General features: G+C 56.0%; 1 protein-coding gene across 10 annotated transcripts in view; it reads right to left on the bottom strand.

The window, feature by feature from the left end:
• Positions 1-2,755: 2,755 nt before the first annotated feature.
• The window catches only part of SLC25A25 (solute carrier family 25 member 25), a 34,704-nt gene continuing 21,534 nt past the window's right edge, over positions 2,756-15,925 (bottom strand). For 6 of the 10 annotated variants that reach the window (XM_032418453.1, XM_032418454.1, XM_032418461.1 and 3 more), the window contains 10 exons: positions 10,670-10,796; positions 10,496-10,583; positions 9,788-9,823; positions 9,412-9,523; positions 8,043-8,201; positions 6,400-6,552; positions 5,980-6,087; positions 5,714-5,881; positions 4,996-5,146; positions 2,756-4,892 (listed from right to left, as the gene is read on the bottom strand). In XM_032418453.1, coding sequence (XP_032274344.1) covers positions 4,708-4,892; positions 4,996-5,146; positions 5,714-5,881; positions 5,980-6,087; positions 6,400-6,552; positions 8,043-8,201; positions 9,412-9,523; positions 9,788-9,823; positions 10,496-10,583; positions 10,670-10,796 — 1,287 coding nt within the window. In that variant the 3' untranslated portion in view covers positions 2,756-4,707. Of the gene's footprint in view, positions 4,893-4,995; positions 5,147-5,713; positions 5,882-5,979; positions 6,088-6,399; positions 6,553-8,042; positions 8,202-9,411; positions 9,524-9,787; positions 9,824-10,495; positions 10,584-10,669; positions 10,797-13,231; positions 14,746-15,925 lie in introns of those variants that run through there. The other 4 variants (XM_032418455.1, XM_032418456.1, XM_032418457.1 and 1 more) reach the window with 3 other exon arrangements.

The following is a 15,925-nucleotide window of genomic DNA, read 5'->3' as shown; positions in this document are numbered from 1 at the left end:
AAGTAATCTCTACACCCAACATGGGGCTCAAACTCAGTACCCCGAGATCAAGAGTCACAGGCTCCATCGACCGAGCCAGCCAGGGGCGCCTCATTCCGACTTTCTTTTTTTTTTTTTTAAAGATTTTATTTATTTATTTGAGAGAGAGAGAATGAGAGATAGAGAGCACGAGAGGGAAGAGGGTCAGAGGGAGAAGCAGGCTCCCTGCTGAGCAGGGAGCCCGATGTGGGACTCGATCCCGGGACTCAAGGATCATGACCTGAGCCGAAGGTAGTCGCTTAACCAACTGAGCCACCCAGGCGCCCTCATTCCGACTTTCTAACAGCCCTCCCAGGCAACTCTTATTCTCTCTTCGTCTAATGGACAAACAGGCTCAGAGAGGTGGTGTGACTTGCTGAAGGCCACACCTCAGCCACAGTGGGGCAGGGATTTCCAGTGTCCCAGTGTCTAGCCACGGAAAGTCAGACAGGCTTTCTGCAGCTCCCACAGCCCCCGTTCCCCAGACTGCTCCAGGCTCTGACCTCAGAGGACGAGGCTGGATGCCATCTGCAAAGAGCTGAGGGCCTGAGAGGGTCCCACGGTGCTTGGCTTCCTGGAGGAGCAGGAGGGGTCAGCCGGGGCTTCAGGGCCAGCCGCCCACTCAGATGGGCCAGGGGCTGGGCCAGAGCCCATCCCATCCTGGATCTTGAGACACGCCTCCTCCGCACTATTCCCCGCATCCCCCACCCCCAAGGTGCCCGCTGGTCAAATACCCCAACCCAGGGGGAGGCTCTTCTCAGCCAAGATGAAGGAAGGGCAGAGCTAAAAAGGTGTGTTTGTTTCCTGCTGCAGGTGTAACGTATTAGCACAGACACAGTGACTGAACCAATATGGGAAATTATCTCACAGTGCTGGAGGTCAGAAGCCTGACATGCGTCTTACTAGGCTAAAATCAAAGTGTCAGCAGGGCCGTGTTCCTCCTGGAGACGCTCGGTGGAGAATCCACTCCTCATCTCTTCCAGCTCCTAGGGGCCGCCCACATCCCTGTGACTTGTGGCCCCTTCATCCATCTTCAGAGCCAGTGACCTCGGGCTGAGTCCTTCCCGTGCCTTCTCCCTGCTCTTCCTGCTCCGTCTCCCCCACTGAAGGACCCATGTGATTACATGGGGCCCACGGGGATAATCCAGGATAATCTCCCTATTTGAAGGTCAGCTGATTAGCAAGCTTGATTGCCCTGTGCCGTGTAACCTAATCCACAAGTTCTGGGGATTAGGACAGGGACATCTTTGGGAGGGGACATAATTCTGCCTACCGTACTACAGAACATTTGCTTGGGAGAGCAGGCTCAGGGTAAAGGGGTCCACTTGCCACACCTGATCGTTGGGAAATGGTTTCTGCGTGTTACCCTGGCAACGAACAGCTGAAGCGGGTGGCATATTAGTTTCCCCGGGCGGCCGTTAACAAATCACCACAAACTTAGATGACCCCAAACAACAAAACTTCATTCTCTCATAGTTCAGGAGGCCCAGAGTCCGGAATCCATGTGTTGGTGGCGTTGGGCCCTTCTGGACAATCTGCGGGAGAAACTTCTTGCCACTCCCCTTGCTTTGGGCAGCCCTCTGCAATCCTTGGCATTTCCTGGCTTGTAGATGCAAGCCCCGTGGTCACATGGCCTTTTCCCTCTCTTCTGGGCATGTTCTGTCCAAAGTCCCGTGTTCTAGGACACCACTCATTGGACTTGGGGCTCACTGTAATCCAGTGTGACCTCACTTTAACTTGATTACATCTGTAAAAGCCCTATTTCCAAGTGAAGCAACATTCTGAGGTTCCCAGGGGACATGAGTTTTGAGGGGATGCTCTTCGACCCAGTACACGTGGTATATACCAGTTTCAAACCTGGGCACACTTCTGGGCCTCCCTACAGCCTCTGAATGCCACAGCCCCCTGGTGGGTTCCCCAAGCCGCTTCCTACTCTCCCCTGCTGCCCTGACCCGTGGTACTTGGGGCCATCAGGGGACAGAGTGTAGATAGTCATTTAATGAAAGCAGCACCCCGCACTGTCTTAAGTGCCGGAGATACACCGCAAATGTATTCACTGCCTCAGAGGCCTCACCTTCTCCCAGGGAGACAGGCAGAAAGCAGATCAAGAATGTCAGGTGCGGGGCGGGGGGGGAGGGGGGGGAGGGCGGGAACGCCTGGGTGGCTCAGTCGTTAAGCGTCTGCCTTCTGCCTTCGGCTCAGGTCATGATCCCAGAGTCCTGGGATGGAGTCCGAATTGGGCTCCCTGCTCAGCAGGGTGTCTGCTTCTCCCTCTGCCTCTGCCCCTCCCCCACCACTCATGTGCTCTTGTTCTCTCTCTCAAATAAATAAAATCTTTTAAAAACGAAACAAGAACGCCAGGCGGGGGGCCCTGCAACATCCCTAAGTGTGCAAGTGTGCACCGGGGAGGCTGGGGAGGGGCAGCCCGGGAATGGACAGCACACAGCCTCTGCAGAGGCCTCAGGGGTAGGGAGTGATCAGCTCCGCCCAAGACAGACTCAACTGGAGGAGGGCTGAGGAAGAACCATTGGGCTCACAACTCAGGGGGGCTCTGGCGATCTGGGCAGAGCACCCCAAATCCTACAAATATCTACTTTCAAGAGGGAGTGCTTCTGAGAAGCCCAGAGGGGCTAGCTTTCTCATTTTCTCTGTTGACAAACATGGATTCATCTTCTAACATGCAAACGCCCCCTCCCCCACCACCCAAGCCCATATCAGATAAATCACGGCTCCGTCATCAGCTTTGAAACAACTTTATTAGAAGGCTGTTTGAAGTGACAACTTCCAATTCTTTGCTTTTTCACAAATTCCAGTTATCGCTAGACTGATATATAACAATAATTTTTGCATTGATCTTTGCATCCTATTTGCATTGTCCTCACTAGGTCATTATGGTGGAATGGAAATGCGACCTCGAGTCGCAAGTTGACCAGCATTGCTGAGCAGGGATGGCGGCGGCGGGCGAGGGGCCTGGGAGGGAGGGAGGGAGGGAGCCCACTTCACAGGCAGGGGCGGGGTACTGGCCGCCCTCTCCTGGAGCTCCCACCCCAAACTCACAGTGATAGGCCCCTCAGCGCCTTGTCATTTGAAAGGATAAAATAAAGAGATCCTCCCAGCCCAAGAAATGGTTTGGACTTTCATCTTCAGTGGAATTGAGATTTCTGCCACTCTTCCTGCCCCTTATTGAACCCTCAGATCCTAAGGCTTCCTGGGTGCGAGCCCTGTCCCAGCCTGCCCAAGGTCATCCCCCCTGACCAGGGCCCCTCCCCCCCGACCTTTTATCTGTCGCCAGTTCCCAGGAATTTCTTTGGACAGACTTGACGTCAGCGTGGCCAGTGGCAGGAAAGGTCACTCCCACGGCCCCTCCTTCCTCTCCCCACCCCACCTGGAGGGTGTTGGGAAGGTACAATCAACCATGAACATAAATATGAATACAAAATGAACTTGAAAATGACAGGCTATTAATTAAACAAATCTATAAAAATAGTTAGGACATAACTCTGTTCAAATAAATACGAAATAAATAGGCTCCAAGCAGTGACACCCTGCATCAGTGGAATGTGAGGCTGGTCCCACTCTGCCCCGATTGGGATTGGACACGAATCCCCATAGGCTCGGAAACAGACTTTAATGAAGTCAGCCAGGCTCTCTACCCCCTTTGTCTTCCCTCGGGAAGCACAGAACGTACACATTTGTCCAGCTTGTCCTTCTGAACAAAACCCTTTGCCCAACAATACATAATTAAGGCCTTGAACACCTTTTCCTCCTCTCATCAGGGTGCACAGACGCGGGGCAGGGGCTGCCCTTCCTGCAGCTCCGTGGTGCCCACCCGGCTCTCATTCCAGAGCAGGGACAGGGAGGTGGTTCTGAGCCGGCGCCAGTCCTGATGGAGTCTGGGGCCAGCTCAGAGCACCAGGACACCCCTGGTGGCAGGAGCAGCAAGGCCCTCTGCGTTGCGGGAGCCAGCCCTTGCCTTCCGTGAAGCCATGCACCGGGAGGCCAGGCGGGCAGCCAATGCAGGGGCTTGGCCCTGCCCCCTGCATGCATACGCACATCCAGGGGCCCATCTGTTGGGGAGCTCAGAGGCCAACAGCGGGGCTCAGATGAGGGTGAGCACAGAAGCCGGACTCCTCCCTCTCCCCCTGCACAACCTAGCCAGAGGGGAACCCGTAGGCCAGGAAGCCAGGGTGTGAGGCCCCCACGGACCGAGGGGAGAGGAGCGAGCGCTAACACGGGGAGAGGGCTGGTGGCCCTCCTCCTACCATACTAACACAGCAGCGAGGAAGGAAGCAAGGTGGGCACGGGGTAGGCGCCCAGCAGGCCAGAGGGCAGGGCCTGCGGCTGGTGGTCTGGCAGCGAGATGGAAGAACGAAGCCGGCTCTGGGCCCCACTGTCCGGCAGGCACCGTGGGAAATGTCCGGTCCCCGCGTGCGTGCGTGTGCCCGTGTCCTGCTGGCCCCTGGAAAGGATGTACCGGCCAGCCAGGGTCAGCAGGACACAGCCCGTGGGCCTGCTGGGCCTTGCCCCACTGCCTTGCGGGCGCATCCCAGGCTTTTCACAGCTTGGCTTCAGTCAGCTTAGTGTTGGCACATTCACAGAATGGATGGCTACATATCCCGGGGCTGCGGGCCCAGGATCCGGGAGTCCGCCGCGCGAGGCGGGGCTGCCCCCCCTGCCCCCACTGTCCCATCACCGCGACTGCACGCCCAGGGTGATCTTCAGGTTCTCGTATACCACGTAGCTGATGCTCACGGCTGGGATCACCTTCATGAAGTTGGGGGCCAGCCCCCGGTACAGGCCAAAGGCCCCCTCGGTCCGCAGGATCTGTCTGAAGAGGCTGCTCATGGTCACCTCTGGAGCGCCCTCAATGGAGGCTGTCGTGAGAGAGGCACCCATCAGGGCTTTACCAGCTCCTTCCTCGAGCCCAACGTGCCCGGGGAGATGGGTCCCTGGGGACTGGCCCAGCACCAGCATTACCTTGGGCTTGCATCCGGGTCCTGACCAGGGCCAGTGGGTAGCTGGCCAGCTGGCCGCAGGTGCTAGACATGGTGCCGCAGGCCAGGAGCACAAACACACCAGGGTCCGCGCTGTTCACGGCGTAGCGCTGTAGCCAGGCGTTCTTGAGCGTCTGGCAGGGGCAAGGGGGACAGGGATGAGGCAAAGTGCCCGTGAGCCCCAGAAAAAGCTTATGAGGCAAGAAGAGACAAGGGTCTGGGGGTGGGGGTGTAGTTATTGGATCCGCACAGGAGGCATTTCCTTGTCATATGGGATCCTCGAGGCTACTGTAACCTGATTCGCTTGGCCTGCCTGCCCTTTGTTTCTGCTGTCACTGGGGATTCCTGGATAGGACAGGGAGTGGGGATGAGGCGGGGCAACAGCCACCTCCCCACCCAGAGAGCCTGACTTCTGTGGTCGGAAGTCTGTTGGGGGCCCAGTGAGCTCTCCTGGCGTCATAGTCTGGTGATCTGCCCACTTGAGTCCCTGAGGCTGCAGAACCTGGGGGCTGCCAGGGGCAGGCAGTGTGACAGGAGACCCTTGCAGAGAACAGAGGAGTCTGGAAGGAGACACGCTTGGTTCCTTGTTGCAGCCATCCCCCAGTGTCTATCATGGAGTGAGAACAGGCAGGGGCCTGGGTGGGAGGGGTTTCTGAATCTCTGCTCCTTGGTTAAGGAGCCTGAGCCCGCTAGGGCCTCACCTCGTAGACGGCTAGGTCTATCCCAGCATAGGGGATGATCCCCAGCATGTTGGGAACATAGCCTTTGTAGAAGGCAGCCATTCCCTCTCTGGCCAGGATCTTCCTGGCACAGTCCAGCATGCCTGAGTACTGGCCTGTCTTGCGCAAGGCCATCCGGGTCTTCAGAACCTGGAGAACCCAAAAGGAGCGATGGGAGCGTGAGCACGGCCCACTCCTCACCCTCACCCCATGCGCGCTGCCCACGCTAGGACCAAGGCAGCCCTCACCTCCATCGGGTAGATGCTGCTCTGGGCGATGGCCCCGGCCAAGGACCCTGCCACAAGTCTCTCGTGAATCCTCAGAGTCTCCTGGTCACTCCCCACGAGACGCTTGATCTAGAAGAGAGAGCAAATGAACGGATATACGCCCGAGACCAGCTCAGCTGCCCCTGCCCCAGGGTTCCTCCCAGAGCCAAGACCGGGTGTTCCTGGCACATCTGACACTGTCCAGAAATAGAAGGAACTGGCCCATGCTGGGGCTGGCAGCAGAGTGGGGGCCGGACCCAGCCACCTGCCTCTCCCTGCTGTCCCCTGGGTACAGTGACTGGCTCCAGCTTCCAGGGCATCAGCAGGGCAGGGACCTCGGCCCAGGGAAGCTCAGGAAACAGCTGACGACAGGCGCCCCGCCTGGGGAAGCGGGGTCCTCACCTGCTCGTAGGCCATGAATTTGATGGCCGACTCGGGGGCAATTTTGAGGACGTTGATGCCGTTGCCCCGCCAGAGGGATTTGGCCCCACCTTCTCGAATCATCTGGGTGAACCCGCCCACGATGCACATGTTGTTGCTGCGGGAGGCGTGGACCTGAGGAGGGAAGGACGAGTGGTCAGAAAGAAGCCCGTGGCCAGGGGGCGGCCATCATGGGACAGAGAGCCTCTCCCGCAGGCCCGCACATCGGGGTCAGCAGGCAGCTCTCTCCGGGCCGGGTTCTGAAGGCCAACTCGGCACCGGGAGAATCCCACATGGCTACCTTCGTTCTTCACGGGCCACCTCCTGGGTGCCAACATTGTGCTAAACACCCCGCGGCCACTACCTTAACCACATTTTTTCAATTGAGCTTTTTACTATGGAAAAATTTCAAACACATACAGAAGTGCCGAGAGTCATATACTGGGCTTTCCCGAACCCATAACCAGCTTCAACCATCATAAAACCATGGATCACTGTAAGGCCCATCCCAGGTACTGGGGAGACAATTTGTTCAAGCCCCTTGGGTTTTACAGAGGAATGGAAGTCCAGGCACTGGAGTGAGGAAGCAGGTCACGAGGTCACATAGCTGTGAAGGTGGGACCCCGGTCAGGTTTCATTCCCCAGAGCTTTTCTCCCCAAACCATTCCACCCTCCCACCCCCCACTTCTGCAAGAGAAGGGAGTTCATGTTTAACAGGCTTCAAAACAACGCAGGCTCAGGAGGGCAAGATGGGGAGGAAAGGATGGCACCTTTTTTTCTTCCTTTCTTTTCTTTTTAAAACAATTTTAGGTAGTGGGACGCCTGGGTGGCTCAGTCGGTTAGGCTTCTGCCTTTGGCTCAGGTCATGATCCCAGGGTCCTGGGATCGAGCCCCGCATCAGGCTCCTTGCTCAATAGGGAGCCTGCTTCTCCCTCTGCCTGCCGCTCCCACTGCTTATGCTCTCTCTCTGACATGTAAATAAAATCTTCAACAAAAAATAAAATAAATAAAAAATTTTAGGTAGTTAACGTACAGTGTAATCTTGGTTTCTGGAGTAGAACTCAGTGATTGATCACTTCCATACAAGACCCAGTGCTCATCATCCCAAGAGGATGGCACCTTTTCTGAGCAGGGCTCAGAAACACCAGCACTTGCACACAAGCAAAGGGCCGGGGGGGTGTGTAGGCCAATTTCGCAAGCCTGTCCCTGACGTGGACCTAGCTTATCTCTGCCCTGCGGACGTGGAGTTGGGCGCCCGGCCAAGGTAAAGGTGTCTGGGCCAGGTGGGGGTCTGCTCGCATCCACCCCGTGTGCTGCCTACACAAGATGTGCCCAGGGCAACAGGTTCCTGCCACCCCGGTTCTCACTGGCTTCACCTGCCCACATTTCAGCCCTGTAATGTGACCCCTGGCTTTTGTGCCCCTGATAAGATGAAATAAACTACATGCAAAAGGGCACTTAGACCTGGATCTTCTGTTGCCCTTGTCTGAGCAATAATTCCAATCTAATTTATTGGGTTAGAAAAGTATGAGCCCAAAGAGCAAAAGACAAAGGAGGAGAAAACCGACTCACTGAGGACCCACGGGGTGGAAACCGGGTGGTCTGAGGCCCGTTTTCCCACGTACCTGCATGAGCACCTTGAGTCTGTCCAGGGGCGCCGTGCAAGTTCTGGATACAGCCCCGGCCCCGCCTCCAGCCACCAGGTGTCTCCACCACATCCCCGTCTGCCTCTCCTCCACGGTGAATTCATCGGGGACCGTCAGATTCTCACCCACATCAAAGATCTGCAAGGAAGACCAGCAGAGATAAAACAAGCAGGCTCCTGATGCTCGTGGCCAAGCTGCTGGCAGACACCCAGGTCCATAACCTGGCACCGTCCAGAATGGCCGGGCCCCAGGGGCCACACAGATGGTGACAATGCCCCAGGCCCAGGGTGGGGGTACGAGTGTGCCCCTTCCCGTTCACCGTGTGGAGGTGGTACAGCTCCGACCCCGGTGTGAGCCCTGCAGAGGCCCAGGGAGAGAATCTGAGAGCGAGGCTGGAAGAAAGCGGTTATAAAACCATTTGGACAGCCTTGCAGAGACTTGCCCCTGGCTCTTGCAAGAACGGCTTACAAAGGCATTTTAGCTGAGGATCACCAGACTGCCTGTACTGAAAGGGTCAAGTCAGGGGTAAAAATTCTGAAACCCGATGTGGAACCAGATCACGCCGGCAGAACATTGCACAAGGCCTCGGCAAATATCAGAGACGGCAATGCCTACAGAAGAGCCGCTCTCCTGGGTGGCATCCCGCCTGGTCAGAGCCAGCTCTGCTCCCATCAGCCAACTGGAGAGCCAGAGGTGCCCTGAGGGTGAGACCCTGCCCTGGGCACTGCGGGAGACAGACCAGAGGCGCGCCCCCGGCCTCCCCTCCCAGAGCGGACAGTCTGGGGTAGCTAAGACGGCAGATGGGGCGGGCGTACCCCAAAAGAAGGGGCTCGCAGGTGGGGGGTCAACACGGCCACAACCAGGGAGGTGTGATGGGTCTTTCTGAACAGCAGTGCTGACAGGGGTGACAGAGTAGCATGTACAGGACATTTTCTTTGACAGAGAGAAAGGACACAAAAAATGGGGTGCTGGGGAAGAAACTTAATGGCTCTATTTGTTCTAGTATTGTCCCCGCTGCCCCAGGTGCACGCGAGCTTTGGGAGAACGAGCAGGATTGGGGAAGCGGTGTCTGGAGCGGACCCTGAAGGACAGGTAGCATGTGGGGCGGGAGGGCATCCGGGGCAGAGGGAACCCCGTGTCTGGGTGGTCAGGGCTGGCGTGGGGGAATGGAGGGCACACGTGGAGGGCTCTGTGGGGCTGGCAGAGGAGTGGAGTCTTGTGCTAAAGAAGAGGCAAGCCGAAAACCCCACTCTCACCCCCACACTGGGATGGGGGCTGACGCCTTGAGAGCGGACGCGTGAATGGAGGAGGGAGAAAGTGCCTTCACGGCCCGGGGCACGGGACTCACCGTGGAATGCTTCCAGTACAGGATGATCTCGGGGATGTTTTCCACGGGGTGCAGAAGGTGGTAGTCTCTCCACTCGTTCCAGTCGATGGTCATCGTGCCATTTTTATCCATGCTGCAAGACAGGCGCATGGTCGGTTGCCCCCGGGGTAAACAGGCCCATACCTGAGCTGCACTTCCCCCCCTCCAGGCGAGCCCAGGGCAGGCGCTGGGCCACTGAGGAAACCACGGGAGGTGCCTCGGCCCCAGTGAAGAGGCGAGGTGGTTCCACACCCCACTTTGCACGGAAACGGGAATACAATGACCCACAAGAACCCTGTTCTGATCAGGCACAGAGGTCCAGGAGGGAGGGGGTCACCAGGGTGACACGGATACTTACTAGGTTACAGGGCCCCAGAAGTGGCCCGTTCGTATTCTGACAGACAGACAAAGGAGGATGCAGAGGAGAGAGGAGAAACACAGATAAGTGCTCTGAGCAGATGTTAGCGAAGCAGGCACATAGCATGGCACAACGTCCAGGGAGCCGGACGAGAGGCAGCTGTCCCTGACCAGCCGCTTCCGGCCCCGGGGATCTGGAAAGGCGCGGGCAGCAGGGGCAGCGCTCCTAAGGCCAATCTGCGTGATTTCCCGCCACGGCCACTATATATGCTCTCCCCCCAGGACCAGGGCTCCCCCGGGAGCTGTCTCGGGGCAGCACGTCTGATTACAGGGGGGAGAAAAGTCAGCATTCTCGGGGAGAAGTCCACCGTACGCAGACTGCTGCCACCCGAGCCCCTTCCCGTCCCCACCAGGCAGAGAGAGCGGTCCTTGCTCGCCTTTCACCCACTTGAAATCCCCCCAACTGGTCTTTTCTCTTCACGGGTCACCGGTGAGCGGGCACACTTCCAGGTGATTTGTGACTCTGGCCTGGAACTCAGGGAGCGGCTGCTCCTGGGGAGGGGCTACCTACTCATGGCGTCAAACCACCAGAAGCCGAAGTTCAGAGAAACGGGGTCAATACAGTGAAGGGCGCCACGGGGTTGGTCCAAGAACGTTTCTTTCATCATGCATTTGTTAAACCAGATACAGAGGCTGACAAAGTTCTCACCTCTTGAGAATCTTTTCGGCCTGCTGTTCGGATATCTTGACTCCCAGGTCCCGCAGGGACTGCATGATCTCCTGAGCGTCGATCCGTCCTGCAACAACAAAGGCTTCAGCCAGGGGCCAGGCCCGCAAGAGGCCTGAGACCCGGGCGGCCACTGGTTCTGGAGGCAACGCTCACCATCATTCTTCTTGTCCAAACTCTTGAACACCAGCCTCAGCTTCTTCTCGTGATCTTGGAGATAATGGACAAACTCTTCAAAGTCGAGCTGCCCATCGAGGTCTTTATCTCCAGCTTGCACAATTTTCTATTAAAAAAAAGTTAAAGTTTCCTCCTTGAGCTCAGGCCCCAGCTTTTCCTTGTTCCTCGTGGCGGCCCGTCCCCAGGAAACAACTGTGCTAACCCATGCACAGAGGTGGCCTCAAGGACCTGAGATGCTTCCTCGGCTCTATTCCCAATGCCACCACTTGGATCCCCAAGGCCTAGCCAGAACCCAAGCAAAAGCCCACCTTGCTTCCCCTCACAAGCAAACGGAAAAAGGCACCCCTGGGAGGCGCCCTTCAGACACAGGCCAGCAAGCGGCCGGCTTGGCACTTTCTCATTCCAAGTGTCCTGAAGACTAACTTATTGTACAACCAAGGTCAGCTGTGTGTTCCCCTGCAGCAGGGTCCCTGGCGCCCGGCCTCAGCCCGCATGCTCTCTGCCCAAATGTGGGGATGGCCTCGGGCGCTCCAGATGTCACGAGGAATGCTGCAGCTTGCTCTTTTTATCCCTAACAGTGGCACTGGCCCAAGAACAAATGGGTGACCAGCGTAAAGGTATGGGGGCAGAGCTGGCCCCTGCCGATGCCTGCGTGGCAGAAACATGGCCAGGGGACCCTGGTAGGAGCCAAGGGGGACTATTCTTGGGCGCGGGCATGGGCTTGATGGCACTGCCGGCCTCTGATCCCAGGGCAGCCAGATGACATAACCAGGTACTGAAAAGCAGGCCAGCTCTTAGTAGTTTCCTGACCCAAGAAGGCTTGAAGAGACCCCTTGAACAGAACTCTGTGCCTGCCCCTAGAGGTGAGCTTTGATCAGCAGCTGCAGTTGTGCATGCTCAGCCCCTGGAAATTCTCCCCAAACGAGCGAGCCCTTGGCCTGTGCCACAGGGCCCGCTAAATGCTTTACCCCTAGTACCCTGCTGAACCCTCTCAAGCAGCTCTGGGAGGCAGGTACTGTCATTCCCCCCATTTTTTTACAGAGAAGGAAACAAGCTCAGAGAGGTTAATTTATCCAAGGTTACACAGCCAGGGAAGTGGTGGGCGAGATTCAGGCTGGGCCTGTTAAGACTCCAGAGCCACCTCCCTGGAGATCCCGCTGCCGCCCTAAAAGTTAATCTCAAGAAGGTGGGTGACACACATGAGTCACTGCAACCTAGCAACACCCCAAAATCTGGACCAAGAACCTCCTAAGGAAAATGGTCACAGTCTTCCTGTGTTGCCCAATTCTCTCGGTGAGAAACAGGCTCACTAGTCACAAACCAATCTGGCTTTAGAAGTCTCTGAGCCAGTGGGTTTCGGAATGGATGGACCATTGGCTAGCTGGTGCTCTCCCATGATTAAGATCATGGTTACTCTCTGAACCACCTGATGGCCCTTTGTGACTGCTCAGCCACTGAGGGTACTAGGAGGAGGCCTGGACAGATACCATGTCACCTAACACGATCCAAAGAACAACACAGGGGGTGTGGCAGGAACGTGAGACAGAGGCTGGCATATATTGCATCTGCTATCTGGAGTTAACTTCCTGCAGACATCTGTGCTCTCGGCTAAGAATGGTACAAATTACATATATGGTTATCATTCTAGATTTATGGCAGGAGCGGAAATAGAATCTAGGAGGCGAATGTGAGGCACAGAGCTTTTCAGTTTCTGGGCTTCTCTGCCACCAACACGATCCATGTGCCTCAGTGGGGGCGGGTGTGCGGTAATACAGAGAACCCAAGGATGTGTTCACTGCAGGGGATTTCAAGACATTCTCAAAGTCCTTGCTTCTACCTCAGAACCACCGGGCCTACTTTCTGTCTCCTTCCTAGGATATGCTAATCCCCATCCCCAGCACACCAACTGACCTCCACTGCCATCATGAGCAGTGGGAGACTGCATGAGATCTGATTAACAGAGAAGTCAGGGTGCTCCTTTAGGAGGCAAGGGGCTCCCCACAAGCTCTGGAGCCATTTCCCCATCTTCAAAATGTCACGATTTTTGCTGCTCCCAAAGGAAGTCTTGGGAGGGCTCCCCCTCCCGAGGACACAGCCCTGCCAGCTCCAGCCTCCGCAGCTCCAGTTCCAACTCTAGGCCTCCAACAGGAGCTTCTCTGCCTCTCCCTCCCCCAGCTCTGAGAAACGGCCCCACAGTGGCTGGGCTGTGTCCCCCTTCGCGGCCCTGTGTTTCTCTGGAACTCCCCACCCGCCCCCCATCCCCAGTAAAGAATTCCTTTCCATTTCCCACAGGTATCTCCCCAGTAATTCCGGCCTTCCTTGGAAGTCATATGAAAGAAAGCCAGTCATTCCCGTGACGTGACATAACCCTTTCCCGGCTACAGCCACATGACAACTGGGGAAAGAACTTGCACATTTCACACATTCTTTCCCTTCCATGGGCGAGGCCGGGGCGGGGGGGAGTTCGCGCATGCGCACCCTCTACCACCACTCATGCATTCACTCGGCCGCCCCGGGCAGGCGCCCGCCGCCGCTCCAGACCTGCTTCCACTGGCGGTAGGTGGAGAACTCCTGGGAGGGGATGAAGACGCTGAGTTTGAAGATGGACTTCAGCTCGGCGGGAAGGCCCTTGGACTCGAAGTACTGGAACTCGGTCTGGGTCTCCCCGATGAGCGGCACATACAGGCACAGGCAGAGCATGCTGACGGGGAGCCGGGCGCGCGGGCCGCCGCGGAGCCAGGGAATGCTGCCCGGGCCGCACGCTCGCTCCAGATAAGCCGGGGCGCAGCTGTCATTGGCTGCTCAGGCCCTGCCCTTTTACTTAATTGAGAAAAGCCGGCCCAGGGGAAGTCCTGCCCACAGCCAATGAGCGCCGGCCCCCGCGAGGAGGCGGCGATTGCTCAAGTGGAGGGGTGTAAAGATCAGGACGGACGTCACGGGCGCCCCGAGTTAACTCTTCGGAAGCTGGCCGAGGGAGAGTGCTACCTCAACGAACCTTCACCCTCCGCTGCCAAGCCCTCCAGATGAACAAACAGCCCTCAGCATGTTTTTCCACAAGGTCCCCAAACGCGTCACCCAATACAATGGTTTTCTCCCCTTAGGAAATCATTCCCAACAGAAAAATCAGTGGATGTACAGACTGAGTCGATGCTCCCTGGAAAGGGGCCCAGTTTAGCTGTGAGGGTACAAGTCGGCAGGGGCTGCCTGGGAGCCGGGTGCCCAGCCATCCTGGAAGTGGCCCCACGTCGGCGGGCTCTGGCTCATTCATCCGCCAGGGAGCTGTCCCGGGGCTGGCTGAGCCCTGGACTTGGCCTTCCAGCTGGCGCCAGTGACCTTTTTCCAGGCCACTCTGCAATGTGATCACCTCAGAAGCAACCCATTCCCCTGTAGGCTTCCCCTGGGGGTCCTGCAAGCACCCAGGAGCTGACACCATGGGGGCAGAAAGGACCCTCACTAAAGGTGGTTGTGGGGAGGGACTCCCCAGAAGCATTACTCTGGGGTCAGCTGGGCCCTCACATAAGACTCCAGATAGCCTTCAGAGCCCACTCTCAGAACACTTCAAAGTTTGGTATAGTGCAAGCTTTCTGGCCTAGGTCTGTGCTATTCAGGAGGGAAGTTTTAAATTTTAAATTAATTAAATGAAATTAAAAATTCAGGTCCTGAGTTGTGTGACCACATTTCAGGTACTCCACAGCCACATGGACTCACTGAACATTTCCATCACCCATAAAGTTCTATCGGGCAACACGGCTTCAGAACACCCCTTTGACGTGAGGATAAGAGAAAAATCTCAGGTCCTGGAAAGTCAGGTTTGGGTCATCACCTAAGGGTGAGCCTCTCCAGCCCAGCCTACCATCTCCACATCATCCCTTCCCCACGGGAAATGTCAGGAGATTCGTGCTGCGGAGGCAGAACGCGTCACAAAGACGTCCCTTCTATAGTGCCCCACTTCCTAATATAGACTAAGTCTCACTACCAGGATGGATAAAAATGGATGGTTATAATTTGGAAATCACCAAAAGTAAAATGGATTTCTTAATTCGCTAAAAAGCTTTTTGTTAAGAACTAGAAAAAAGGATTTTAAAATAAGGTGTTGGGTGGGGCGCCTGGGTGGCTCAGTCAGTTAAGCATCTGCCTTCAGCTCAGATCATGATCCCAGGGACCTGGGACAGAGCCCCACATTGGGCTCCCTGGTTCTGCTTCTCCCTTTCTCTCCCCCTCTGCCTCTCCCCCTGCTTGCGCTCGCTCTCTCAAATAAATAAAATCTTAAAAAAAAAAAAAAAAGATGTTGATGCTTAAATACAGCATTATGAAACATTTATTGACTTACATGACATTTCAGCCCTTCCAAAAGAGATTTGATGATGAGTCTGTAAAGACAGGTCTTGGGCTACACTGGGGAGGATCCGATGAGGAATCCGGAGACAGCTTGGATTATCCCGATTTCTGCTCAGCCTCCACCTAAGTCCATGACAGTCATCTATCTCTTCAACTGCCCCCATCCAGAATTTCTGGTTCAGGGCTGTGTTCATGTACAACTTATCTCTGCTACTGGGGTCCTTGAAGGCAGGAGGCTATGGTTTTGAACCTTTGTACCCTGACTTGGTCACGGAGGGTGCGGATATAAATAGCCTCTGAATGAGTGAAGCCAGTGGCAGGCCTTTAAGACCCCAGGAAACAAACACGACCACTCTTGAAGACCTAAAGTATGTTTTTCTGAGTGTCTGCACTCGTCAGAGTATTTTATCCACCTCAACAAGATCATGTACTATTATTTTTATTTTAAAGGAGGTTTATATTTAGGGGCACCTGGGTGGCTCAGTCGATTTAAGCGTCTGCCTTCAGCTCAGGCCATGATCTCAGGGCTCTCTGCTCAGTGGGGAGCCTGTTTCTCCCTGTCACTCTCCCTCTCCGTCTGTGCTCTCCCCATCTCTCAAATAAGTAAATAAAATCTTAGGAAAAAAAAAAGTAGGTTCACATTTATAGGGGCACCTGGCTGGCTCAGTCGGTAGAGCAAGCAACTCTTGATCTCGGGGTCGTGAGTTTGAGCCCCATGTTGGGTGGAGAGATTACTTAAAAATAAAATTAAAAGGGCGCGTGGGTGGCTCAGTTGGTTAAGCGACTGCCTTTGGCTCCAGTCATGATCCCGGGATCCTGGGATCAAGTCCCACATCAGGCTTCCCCGGGGAGCCTGCTTCTCCCTCTCCCTCTGCCTGCCACCCCCCTGCTTGTGCT

This window comes from Phoca vitulina, unplaced genomic scaffold (assembly GCF_004348235.1).
Source record: "Phoca vitulina isolate PV1807 unplaced genomic scaffold, GSC_HSeal_1.0 scaffold21, whole genome shotgun sequence".
NCBI classification, from domain to species: domain Eukaryota; kingdom Metazoa; phylum Chordata; class Mammalia; order Carnivora; family Phocidae; genus Phoca; species Phoca vitulina.
Note: the sequence above shows the minus strand (reverse complement) of the source record. Positions and strands in the feature narration are given on the sequence as shown.